The sequence below is a fragment of the Geotrypetes seraphini genome, chromosome 2, assembly GCF_902459505.1.
Source record: "Geotrypetes seraphini chromosome 2, aGeoSer1.1, whole genome shotgun sequence".
NCBI classification, from domain to species: Eukaryota; Metazoa; Chordata; class Amphibia; order Gymnophiona; family Dermophiidae; genus Geotrypetes; species Geotrypetes seraphini.
The window spans coordinates 505,548,113-505,561,465 of NC_047085.1; the positions used below are offsets into that span (position 1 = coordinate 505,548,113).

The following is a 13,353-nucleotide window of genomic DNA, read 5'->3' on the forward strand; positions in this document are numbered from 1 at the left end:
ATGTTAAGCCCCCCATGGATCATTATAAATGTCGGCTTTTTCTGATTATGACTGGGATAGCCAAACAGATGATAACTCATAATTGGAAAAACTGTGATCGTCTTAATTTTTCTTTTTTGGTGGGCGAGCTTATGTTTAAGCTGTAGGTATGAGAAAATGAATGCCGACATACAAGGGCATTCTAAGATATTTAACTTAGTTTGGGGTCCATTGACGTCTTTTGTACAATTGTTATAGTTCTTTTATCCTTCTTTTCATTGGTATGTATAATTCAGACACATCCCGGTAGGGGAGGGAGAGGAGGGATATATCTTTAGTGTGATTCCTTGATGTAATTGTGGGGTGGGGGGGGGGGCTTATATTATTGCATTGCTACTGATTGTATTTAAGTGCTTATCTGTTAGTGGTACTGATATGAATATTGTGTTGCACGGAAAATCAATAAAGATTTAAACAAAGTCAGGAATAAAGCTACATCCACAGTTATGTTTTATGTTAAACTGTACATTGCCTTGGATGAATCTCTTCATAAATACTGTTAATTAGTCCCCATAAATAAACATCAAACAGGATGGAAAGCAGGTTAAAAAGAATTCCAAACGGAAAGAATATTAACTCAGATGGCGCAATTATTTTTTTTTTTTTGCATCAAACAGTTGTCATCACTCAACCAAGCCCTGACCAACATCAAAAATCAACTGGTTAGGCAGCCAGTATGCAAATCTCTGACCACTTTAAACTACCTTTCTAATTGGGAGAATCAGAGCACGCTAACAATGACAGCGCCAGACACTGGCCATCACAGGGCATTGAAATGAATCACATTCTCAGCGATGAGAGACGGAAGGCAGATGAGGAATGCTATCATGATTATTGTATATAACAGTTACACTGTGTCACGTTCAAGGTCTTCATAGCTAAATTTGATGCTAAGTCCCTGGTACCAAGACCACATATACATAGTATATAAAAAAACAAAAGAACAATGTCCATAATCATGGCCTTGGCAGAAGCGACAGGTTCATAGTGCTTTGCAGCAGAGTCCAAGATGGTTTGGTTCTGGCCTCATATGCACCCAAAAAGATGTTCAGGCTGAGGCCCTATAATAGACTGACTGGATTTTGGGTATGGCCTCAGCACCAAAATCAAGCTGAAATCCACAATTGGCCTTGTTTTGGTTACAGCTAAAAATGACGATACATTTCTCAGCTGGAACTGAAATTTTTTTTTCCGGTCTGTGGGTATCCTCCTCAAATATGACGGCTCCCCCAAGGCCCACCCATACACTGCTAGTACTGCTCTTCTCCTCAAGCCCAGGAGCCATTGCTGCTCCTGGGCTTACCTCACCACTCTGGTGGTCCAGTGGCACATTGGGGGAAGATCATTCCCTAGTCACTCCTACCCAGCCCATGTCTCCAGTCAAAATGGTTGGTATGACTTTCAGAGGCAGTCTCACAAGATGGCTGCCATGACCTCCAGTACCAAAGATATTTGAGAGTGCAGGATGTACTTGTTGATTCATAGCCAGTGTCTTATTCCATGATGTGAATCTTTTGGTGAATTTTTAGATTAAAAGCCAATGAAAGCTTTTATTACATTCAGTACATATAAACGGTTTGCAACCTGTGTGATTGCATTGCTGTCTTTTTAGAGCTGAAAGCTGAGTGATGTTTATGTTGCACTCAGTCCACGTGTATCTTTAGTCTCTTTTATGGAATTTGAAGCTGTGAATTTTTAGAGTAGAAAACCGAGTGAAGTTCTTATTACACTCAGTACATGTAAATGGTTTATCTCCTGTGTGGATCACTTGGTGCCTTTTAAGATGGGAAAGGTCAGTGAAGCTTTTATTACACTGAGTACATGTAAATGGTTTGCACCCTGTGTGGATCACTTGGTGTCTTTTTAGATGTGAAAGCTGAGTAAAGCTTTTATTACACTCAGTACATGTATATGGTTTGTACCCTGTGTGGATCATTTTGTGACTTTTAAGTTGTGAAAGCCAAGTGAAGCTTTTACTACACTCAGTACAAGTAAATGGCTTGTACTGTGTGTGGATCATTCTGTGACTTTTTAGATGTGAAAGCCAAGTGAAGCTTTTATTACACTCAGTACATGTAAAAGGCTTGTACCCTGTGTGGATCACTTGGTGTCTTTTTAGACATGAATGTTGGGTGAAGTTTTTATTACATTCAATACATGTAAATGGTTTGACTGCTGTGTGGGTCTTTTGGTGAATTTTTAGACCTGAAACCCGAGTGAAGCTTTTATTACATTCAATACATGTATATGGTTTGTCTCCCGTGTGGATCCTCTGGTGAAATTTTAGATTGGAAAGTCGAGTGAAGCTTTTATTACACTCAATACATGTAAATGGTTTGTGCCCTGTATGGATCATTTTGTGGCTTTTTAGATGTGAAATCTGAGTAAAGCTTTTATTACACTCATTACATGTATATGGTTTGTCTCCCGTGTGAATCCTCTGGTGAAATTTTAGATTTGAAAGCTGAGTGAAGCTTTTATTACACTCAGTACATATAAATGGTTTGTCACCGCTGTGAATCCTTTGGTGGATTCTTAAAATTGAAAGATAAGTGAAGCTTTTATTACACTCAGTACATGTAAATGGTTTGTACCCTATGTGGGTCATTTTGTGTCTTTGTAGACTTGAAAACCGAACGAAGCTTTTATTACACTCGGTACATGTAAATGGTTTATCTGCTGTGTGGCTCTGCTGCTGAATTTTTAGAGTCGAAGGCTGAATGAAGCTGTTATTACACTCAGTAAACGTAAATGGTTTCTCATTTCCACAGCTCCTTTTGTGCTTTTTGAGTTCTGAAAACAAGGGGAGGCTCTTATTACATTTAGGATAAATAAAGTTGATGCTCCTCTTATATAGAACACATGGGAATTCTTTCTGATGTTTTTTCCCTTTCCTCTTGCCATGGTAGAATTTAGAAGTCACTTTATCACTATTATTAATTTGGAAGGGTTTCTCTGCTAGGTGCCTCTGTGCCTTAGGAATGTAACTCAGCTCCCTGTCATTTCTCTCACACGCAGTGGCTCCATCCATTGAAGTCTTTGATTCCTGCTTGCAATTCTTTCTATTAATCCTCTCAGTTCTCTGGAAAATATTCTCACAGATATTTTCTGACTGTGTTTGGATTTCTTCCATTTCTACATGATCTTCTCCTCGATTCTTTTCTCTTTTCCATCCTTGTGAGATCCACTGATCTGCTGGATATAATAGAAAGTAGCATTCGTGAGTTAGAAGATAGCAGTGGTTTCTAAGATAGATCTGTGTATAATAGAATTTTCCATGTGTGGCTAAGAGAATTGGTCAGTTTCCTATCTGGAAAACATTTTTGAAACATTAATCATCTCACAAACTTGCACTGTGTGAAAATAGAAATGTTTCTTGGAAATGGCGGGGTGGAGAGCTAAAGCACTGTTTCTCAACTCGGTCCTGGGGGGGGGGGGGGAGGGAGGGATCATATCTGGTGATCTTAAGATGGCCAAAAAGGTAGAAAAGGTGAAGATAAAAGTCAGGAAGATGCTTAGTACATAGGGAGAGGAATGGCGGGCAGGAAAAAGGAGGCGACGGTGTCTCTGTACCAGTCTCTGGTGAGATCTCATTTGGAGTACTGTGTACAGTTCTGGAGATCCTACCTTCAAAAGGATAAGAACATAAGAAGTTGCCTCCGCTGAGGCAGACCATAGGTCCATCCTGCCCAGCGGTCCGCTCCCGCGGCGGCCCATCAGGCCCATTGCCTGAGCAATGGTCTATACCTATCTATACCCCCCAATCCCTTTTTCTTCTAGGAATCTATCCAAACCTTCTTTGAAACCATTTAATGTTTTCTTGTCTACAACAGCCTCTGGAAGCGCGTTCCATGCATCCACCACCCTCTGAGTGAAAAAGAACTTCCTAGCGTTTGTTCTAAACCTGTCCCCTTTCAATTTCTCCGAGTGCCCCCTTGTACTTGTGGCGCCCCTTAATTTGAAAAATCTGCCCCTGTCTACTTTTTCTATGCCCTTCAGGATCTTGAAGGTTTCTATCATGTCTCCTCTAAGTCTTCGCTTTTCCAGGGAGAAAAGTCCCAACTGCTTCAATCTGTCGGTATATGGGAGATTTTCCATTCCCTTTATCAGTTTGGTTGCTCTTCTTTGTACTCCCTCAAGTACCGCCATGTCCTTCTTGAGGTACAGATAGGGACAGAGAGGGAAAATGCTTGAGTATCTGATTGTAAAAACCGCTTAGATAACCTTGATAGGCGGTATATAAAATCCTAATAAACTTGGTCTTTGTCTTAAAGAGTATTTATTTATTCAATTTTCTATACTGTTCTCCCAGGGGAGCTCAGAACCGATGACATGAATTTATTCAGGTACTCACGCTTTTTTCCCTGTCTGTCCCGGTGGGCTCACAATCTGGGGCAATGGGGGGATTAAGTGACTTGCCCAGAGTCACAAGGAGCAGCGTGGGTTTCAACCCACAACCCCAGGGTGCTGAGGCTGTAGCTTTAATCACTGTGCCACATGTGGACATTCTTAAAGATGTCTACGTCATCCTTACTGAGATTTCTCATGGTCATACTGAGGTCCTTTAAGAGCCTGATGACATCGGCCTCATGAACTCGGCGCCCTTCTACTGTGAGACGTTCAGCCAGAGCTCACCCCCGAGGACTGCACGTGGATCCACCTCTAGCATGAGCAGTACTCAGCTGCCACGGTGCACTTAGATACATCAACTGGATCAATTTCTTCTATCTCTAGTGGAACTTATACACCTCCACTCTTCACTGCACCAGTTGTTTTCCCAGTCCTGCACTCACCTGAGCAGCTGCTTTTCCCAGTCTCTCTTTCCTCTGATCCAGGCTTGTCCCTGATGCATGGCTCTTCCCCTCGTTCAATGCGGGATATAATCTCAGGGGTGAGGGCTGAAGAGTCTGTTCCTGGGGGGGGAAAAAGTGCATTAGCTTTCCCACATCATTTTGAACCTCATTCCATCAGTTTCAAGACTTAGACCAATTTCCAGCACGGAATCAAAGAGCTGTTTGAGGACAAAATCAATCCTACGGTCCCGTGCTCAGCACAACCATTCCATCACTAGGGAGAGAAGTGCGCTCGGTAACCTGTGCCACCAGGGAATCAACTTTTGGGGACGCAAAATGCTTATTAAACATATCCACCATTGGGTAGAGGTTGGACATGGCTCTAGCAACTTTCAGAGGACCTTCCAGCGCCTCCCAATGATCCATGAGCATCTTTACTACATCGGGATAGACCCCAAAATATCCACAAAGAAGAAAATCCAGAGAAAACAAAAAAAACCATGTGGAGTGACGATGTTCCTAAATGGACTTTATTTGGAAGTGTCAAAGTTCCAAAGGTACACTGAAATCATCCACATAAAATAATTCCATCCACATAAAAATAAATCATCCACATAAGAGCCTTAAAGGACCTAGTCCGCTAGAGATACAGTGTCTCACTTCCGGCTTATCACACAATTGTTTCCCACGTACTCACCTTTATAGGATCCCCAGGGACCCCTGAAGAAGACATTTTGTCGAAACACGGACCATGTTGGGTCCTGTATCCCTAGCGGATTAGGTTCTTTAAGGCTCTTATGTGGATGATTTATTTTTATGGGGATGGAATTATTTTATGTGGATGATTTCAGTGTACCTTTGGAACTCTGACACTTTCAAATAAAGTCCATTTAGGAACATCGTCACTCCACAGAGTTTTTTTGGTTTTCTCTACAATCGGGATAATCAGGAAAGGACGAAGATAGTGGCTTCGTGCTACTGGTGACTGCCCAACCTCCAATTTTAACTCCTGGAGGGATTCAGAAATTAGCCCAACCAAAATGGAGGGCTTAAAGAATCACTCCACCGTGGGGTCCTCATGTAGGTCTCTTTGATACTGATCTTGGAGATCTGTGAGCACCGCAACATCCCTCTGCAATGCTAGTGCTTGCCTGCATAAGCAGTGACATTGAAAGGTCATCTGTGTCATCAGCCCGCAAATCATCGCTGGACAAGTTGGGGAAATTGGACTTAAGACCCGTCTTCTGGGAAGGGGGAACCTCCGTAGCCAACAAGGATACCAAAAGAGGCACAGATGGCACCTTTTTCTTGGCCAGATAAGCCTAGAAGAGCATGTTAATAAATTCGGGGGGGAACCCCTCATCCGCTTTTTAGCACTTTGGGAGGATTTTTTTTCGCCTTTAATGCCAAATCACAGCTGCATTTCGCTGGGGCTACAAACACACTGTCCCCGGGAGCCAATTTCAACTTCTTGGACTGGCCCCAGCTGGAGTGAGCACCCGGAGCCCCCTAACAGGGTCGAGGGAACCTGCGCCAACAAAATCTCACCCTCCCATGCCACAGAATACTTGGAACATGGCTGCTCACAGATAGCCATCCACCGCAAACAGGACATGAATCTGAAGTATCCTGCCCCGAGGAGCTCATCTGAGTGGTTTTCTTGCAAAAACGAAGCTTGCAGAGGCAAACAATAACTTTAAATTCAAATTGGGAAAATCCAAGATAGCCACTGCAGGTGCAATTTTCATAGAAAACCAGCCCCTGCTCTTCGCAAAGCCACGATCCGTGGCTCGTGCATGCGGCCCACAGACCTGGGAGCCTTCCCTCTGACGCAGGGAAAGGCATGAGGTACAGATGCACGGGGAAGAGAGATGCGAGGGAGAAATGTCGGATGTGGTGGTGGAGAGGGAACAGTGGGACGGATGAAGAACAAAAAATAGGTGTAAACCTGCTATCTTTTCTTTCTATTTAAACTTTATTTTGAGGACTGTTTCTTTAACGTTTAAAGCTTTTATAGACTGTGCGCTGGCTCGGGTCATGCAGCTGGGTATAAAGACAATCCTGTCCAGTTGTCTGTCCAGTGAGCCCCCGACCTACAGCCAGTGGAGATCGGCAACGATTGTACAAGCCTCCTTGGAACGCAGACGATTTGTGGGCGAGCGCTTTCGTCTGATTTGGGAGCCCTTTTGGAGGGACCTTACGCCACTTGCGAGAAGTCGTCTCTTGAATACGTGACCCTTCTTTTGTTCAGTTGTATTCTGTGCCTATTTTGGGTTGTGTTGGTAGGGGAGGGCTGGGAGGGGGATGGGCAGGGGGGTTTCTTAGTTGTGCCATTGTACTAAGAAAATTGTTGGATTCTGCAATTGTTTGTATTTTTGCACTTTGTTCTAATAAATACATTTAAACATAGACTAAGTGCTGTACAGGATCCGAGTTACATACAAATTCAACTTAAGAACAGCACGGTTTAAAAAAATGGAACTCATTCTTAACCTGTACAGAATTTGAACTTAGCACATAGAGAAATAAAACAAAACCTACATGAAATAAGCTGATACCTTTTTCATTAGACTAACTTAGGGCTCCTTTTATGAAGCCGCATTAAGCTTTTTAAAAAAAAAATTGCCGGCTACAGTATTAGCTCAACGCGGCTTCAAAAAGGGGGGCGGGATAATGATTTTTTTTTTTAATTTGCTTTCGAAAGTATTCCTTCCTCTTCAGATTTAAGCAAATCTTATTTCTGAAGAAGGGGGTTCCTTTGAAAGCTAATTTTAAAAATGCATTAAGCTAGACTAATGAAAAAGTTATCGGCTTGATTTCAAGTAGGCTTTGTTTTATTTCTATATTTTACCTTTAAAAGTGGACTAACACAGCTACCACACCATTTTGCATTCAGCACATGAAATTTTGGCATATAACTTCAGGCGACCTTTCTTTAATTGATCCCTATGCATCGAGTCTCTCATCCCCTGGTACTCATGACCTCCAAATCAACTGAACCCCATTCTCAACGAATCCAGCATGTGAACTGCTGAGAGGATATAGAGCAATCACTGCAGCGTTCAATTTCTCACCAAATCATACTATAATAATATCCCAATACGTCTAACAAAAATGTAAAGTGGTCCCTTACCCAGTGAGATCAGGGTCTCGTAATTCTCCTTCATCACCTCCCTGTAAAGCTCTTTCTGCCCTTCGCCTAAATACTCCCATTCCTCCTGGGAGAAAGAGACAGCGATGTCCTCGAATGTCACCCGCATCTGAAACACAAACCAAAAAAACACGCTCAGTACCTTTGGTATCACCATCGGGAGATCTCCCAACACTGGTGCACTTCAGGGCAGGAGGGAATGTTTTCTGGGTGAATGTAATTCACGAAACACATAACACAGTCCCAAAGCAGGGCTATTTTTCAGGAGACCTTTCCAGGGCTGGGGTTTGGTAGGGCAGGTGAGAGTTAGAACATAAGAACATAAGAAGTTGCCTCCACTGGGTCAGACCAGAGGTCCATCGCGCCCAGCGGTCCGCTCCTGCGGCGGCCCATCAGGTCTATGACCTGTGAAGTGGTCCCTGACTATTCCTATAACCTACCTCTACTTCTATCTGTACCCCTCAATCCCCTTATCATTTAGGAACCTATCTAAACCTTCCTTGAACCCCTGTAGCGTGCTCTGGCCTATCACAACCTCCGGAAGCGCGTTCCATGTGTCCACCACCCTCTGGGTAAAAAAGAACTTCCTAGTGTTTGTTCTAAATCTGTCCCCTTTCAATTTCTCTGAGTGCCTCCTTGCACTTGTGGTTCCCCACAGTCTGAAGAATCTGTCCCTGTCTACCTTCTCTATGCCCTTCAGGATTTTAAAGGTTTCTATCATGTCTCCTCTAAATCTCCGCTTGTCCAGTTTTCTGGGTATATATAATTCACAATGACATAATTGGGAGAGGGTAAAACAAGGATTCCGTGGATCCCACAGTTCCAAAGTACATGGCCTTAAAAAGCAAGTGTCTGTGGCATGGGGTCCGCAGGGATCCTTGTTTTAACTCCCGCGGATCTAACAGATCCTGCTTACTTCACAGACCCTCTATTTAACTCCTGCAGACCCCACAGATCCTCATCTTAAGCCCCTCCTGCAGACACAGCTACTGATCTGATGGATATGTGGGTTCTGCGAGATCCGCGAGGTCTGTGGGAGTTAACAGAAACTGCTCTCAATAACAAGATTTCCCACTCCCCCCCACACACACACCTTTTGACACCTATGGACCGGCAGAAATAAAAGAATTATTTTGTGGACCGGCACCGGTCTGCGGACCGGCGGTTGAAGAACACTGAGCTAAGTCGTGGGCCAGACCCCGCCCATCTCCGCCCAATCTCCCGTCCCATAATAGTACTAATTGTAATCCCATTTTTTCCATTCATTTTTCATATATACACACAATATAATCTTATTAACAACACATAATGGTTAATCACAAAATTAAACTACACAAAGCACACCGTATGCTTCTCAACATTCATTCCTACCAGAACACAGATAACCCCTAAGCAAATATGGGACCAAAAGCTAAAAGTACTAATATATACAAACAAAACCCTAAGATTCAAGACTCTGCATGCAGTACAACGCCAGAGAAAAAGAAACAAATGAATTTCTTCCTGAACAGTGCAAAATACAGACAACAGATATAAATTCTCAAAATGGACACAATTCAATCACTAAATTTAAAAGTAAAATCATTCCCCCTAACTTTGTTGTCTCCCTCCCTCCATGCTCTGCCTTACCTTCTGGCCGTTTTATGCTGCCCCCGGCATTATCTTCGGGCCGGCTCCCTCTTCCTCACTGACGAAGTGCTTAATTGTCCTATACTTGGCTCACGTAAGAACATAAGAATAGCCATACTGGGTCAGACCAATGGTCCATCAAGCCCGGTAGCCCATTCTCACGGAGGCCAATCCAGGTCACTAGTACCTGGCCAAAACCCAAAGAGTAGCAACATTCCAGCATCTCAAAGAATAGCAAGATTCCGGAACACCAATGAGAGCATCATTCCAGAGCTGAGATTGTGATGTCATAATGCTTCATTCCACCAATGCCTAGGAGCCAACCTCATCAATGATGTTATAATGGCTTGATTATCCTAGACTTGGCTCACGTAAGAACATAAGAATAGCATACTGGGTCAGACCAATGGTCCATCAAGCCCAGTAGCCCATTCTCATGGAGGCCAATCCAGGTCACTACCAAAACCCTGGCCAAAACCCAAAGAGTAGCAACATTCCAGCATCTCAAAGAATAGCAAGATTCCGGAACACCAATGAGAGCATCATTCCAGAGCTGATATTGTGATGTCATAATGCTTCATTCCACCAATGCCTAGGAGCCAACCTCATCAATGATGTTATAATGGCTTGATTGTCCTAGACTTGGCTCACGTAAGAACATAAGAATAGCATACTGGGTCAGACCAATGGTCCATCAAGCCCAGTAGCCCATTCTCACGGAGGCCAATCCAGGTCACTAGTACCAGGCCAAAACCCAAGGCATAGCAATATTCCATGCCACCGATACAGGCCAAGCAGTGGCTTCCCCCGTGTCTTTCTCAATAAGACGATGGATGGACTTTTCCTCCAGGAAATTGTCCAAACCTTTTTTTTTAAACCAGCTATGCCATCTGCTCTCACCACAACCTCTGGCAACACGTTCCAGAACTTAAGTATTCTCTGAGTGAAAAAATATTTCATCCTATTGGTTTTAAGAGTATTTCCCTGTAACTTCATCGAGTGTCCCCTAGTCGTAATTTTTGATGGAGTGAAAAATCGATCCACTTGTACCCATTCTATTCCACTCAGGATTTTGTAGACTTCAATCATATCTCCCCTCAGCGGTCTCTTTTCCAAGCTGAAGAGCCCTTACCTATTACACTTCTTCCTCACACGGCTTCTCTCATTATAGTTGGTACTCCGTGGGTTATTTAACAACTAGAAACACACATGCCTGAGACTTTCAGGGATACTTCTCAAACTTTTGAACCAAAATTATGCTGTTTTAGAAGGTGAGCTTGTGAATGTGGTCATTGTTTTTCATCCGACATCTGAAATACTAGTGCCATCCCTGCTCTGGACACCAGAATACCCGCTTCTTCCATGACGCTAGGCAGAAATCCAATCATAAAGAGAAAAGTGCATTGCCTTCAATAAAGTACATCATCGGGAACGTAGGGCTATTAGGTAGCGATGATAATAAAGTTTATAAAGCATCTGTAATAAAATGAGGGTCTGCTACATTACATCTTCTGAAATTGCACGCATCCAAGTTGTTTAGAGCACTGGTTTTCCATTTAACTAATGATTACAATAAGAAAAACGCCATTTAAAGCCGAGAACGGGGGAGGAACCAAGATGGCAGATGGACCTTGATGGCGTTCTTTTCGTTCCGCTAAAATTCTCCCTTAAGTATGCCTTACCTTTTTGGTATTTCCTCTAAGTTTTCTATGCCACACTCTAAAAGGATCACAAGAACATAAGAATTAGCCGCTGCTGGGTCAGACCAGTGGTCCATCGTGCCCAGCAGTCTGCTCCCTTAGGTCAAGGACCAGTGCCCTAACTGAGTCTAGCCTTACCTGCATACGTTCTGGTTCAGCAGGAACTTGTCTAACTTTGTCTTGAATCCCTGGAGGGTGTTTTCCCCTATAACAGCCTCCGGAAGAGCGTTCCAGTTTTCTACCTCTCTCTGGGTGAAGAACTTCCTTACGTTTGTTTGGAATCTATCCCCTTTTAACTTTAGAGAGTGCCCTCTCGTTCTCTCTACCTTGGGGATTTTGAGCCATGGTGTCGGCTAACTCGCTTTCCCCAGTTCAGCAGACGATTCCCCCCCCCCCCCCAGCTTTTGGATAAACAAGCTGCCACCAATCTTCGTTCAGATATTCGGAGCTGGATTCTGTGTTGGAGTTAAGCGAAGGAGCGCTCGACTCCGAAGAAGATGAAATCTCATCGCTTCCGACATCGAACGTACCACCTTGTCCAGCAAAAGCATAAAGCCCAGAGTACAGCCCTGGGAGGTCAGGAGAGGAGACCGTGGAGATAATCCTGGGCGTGGCTTCAACCCCGAAGGAGCTGCAGGGTGAAGGAAACATCGATGAGGCTGGGAATTCAGGGTCAGAACCTGAAATAACCTTGAGGACTCTTCTTGCGGGTATAAGGAAACTTGATGCGACGGTTGGGAAGGCCGCTCAAGCTTTGGAGGTACTGGTTTCAAAAGTTGATGCTCTCTCATTAAATTTGGATAAAATTCGCCGAGACTGTATGGAAAAAATTCAGAATGAGACTAACACTTTGAAAGAGACTCTTTCTCTGGTGATAAAGGACCAGAAATTTACTTCATGAAAAATTGAGCAAATAGCGAATTATTTGTCTGGTACTGAAGTTAAAAAGACTGAAACAGGAGACCAACTAGTAAATTTTGATGTGATTATTGATCAAGTGTAGTCAGCGAACCGCTATTTTAGAGGACACCCTCTCTCAAGTTAAAGAACGGGCTACACTTATTGTTCGTTTTACTTTTGAACAAGATTTGAGTTCAGTTATGAGGCTTCACTTTAAAAATGGTGCGGTTCCTTACTGTGGACAGAGAATCTGGTTATATCCTAATGTGACAAAATCAACACAGGCGAGACGGAGAGAAGAAACAAGAAAATTAGGAGCTACTTTTTTGCTGGCATGTAAATGTGTGATTAAATATTTAGGCTTAGAAGCCTAGAAACATGACAGCAGATACAGGTCAAATGGCCCATCTGCAGCATCCACTATCTCCGCCTCTCCCTATTTACACCTGCATTATGATGTCATAGAACTTTATGGCCCATCTATTCTGACCATCCACAGCAACCATTATCTCTTTCTCTCTCCGAGAGATCCCAGGCCCTTTTGAATTCAGACAGTCTCCGATTTCACCACCTCTTCTGGGAGATATGTGTTTTTCCAGCCCAAGCATCTGAAGTCCTTTTTAGATCTCAAGAAGTTGTTAGTGCTACATGAAGTGAAAGGGATAAAATAGACCAAGGTTAATCTGTCTTAGTTAATTTCTTTGGAATTGTTCTTATTATGAAGCGCCCAGATTTTTCTAGCTCCAATAACCAAACTGTTCCCCTTATTTTTGAAACAGAAATATAAGATTGTCAATTCAATCCTCAGATGCACCACTCCACGTTCAAATATATTTCATAACGCTAAGCTTGATGTGCTCATGTCTTCACCGGATCCTATTTTATATCATAATACTTATATATTGTCTAATTTTTCCAAAGATTTAAAGCTTTTTTTAAACTTATCTTTCAGTTTGTGGTCTCTCGTTTACAGGGACTCGTTTCACCAACATGTTTCGCTGGAGAAAGCTTTATCAAGGCCAGGTCTCTGAGCAGTCATACGCCATCCATCCAGACAATGATAAAGCTTTCTCCAGCGAAACATGTTGGCGAAACAAGTCCCTGTAAACGAGAGACCACAAACTGAAAGATAAGTTAAAAA

General features: G+C 43.1%; 1 protein-coding gene across 2 annotated transcripts in view; it reads right to left on the minus strand.

The window, feature by feature from the left end:
• Positions 1–466: 466 nt before the first annotated feature.
• Positions 467–13,353, minus strand: part of LOC117354573 (gastrula zinc finger protein XlCGF26.1-like) — a 28,406-nt gene continuing 15,519 nt past the window's right edge. The window contains exons 2-4 of one of the 2 annotated variants that reach the window (XM_033932335.1): positions 7,966–8,092; positions 4,833–4,952; positions 467–3,231 (exon numbers count right to left, since the gene is read on the minus strand). In XM_033932335.1, coding sequence (XP_033788226.1) covers positions 1,700–3,231; positions 4,833–4,952; positions 7,966–8,092 — 1,779 coding nt within the window. In that variant the 3' untranslated portion in view covers positions 467–1,699. Of the gene's footprint in view, positions 3,235–4,832; positions 4,953–7,965; positions 8,093–13,353 lie in introns of both variants that reach the window. The other variant, XM_033932334.1, reaches the window with a different exon arrangement.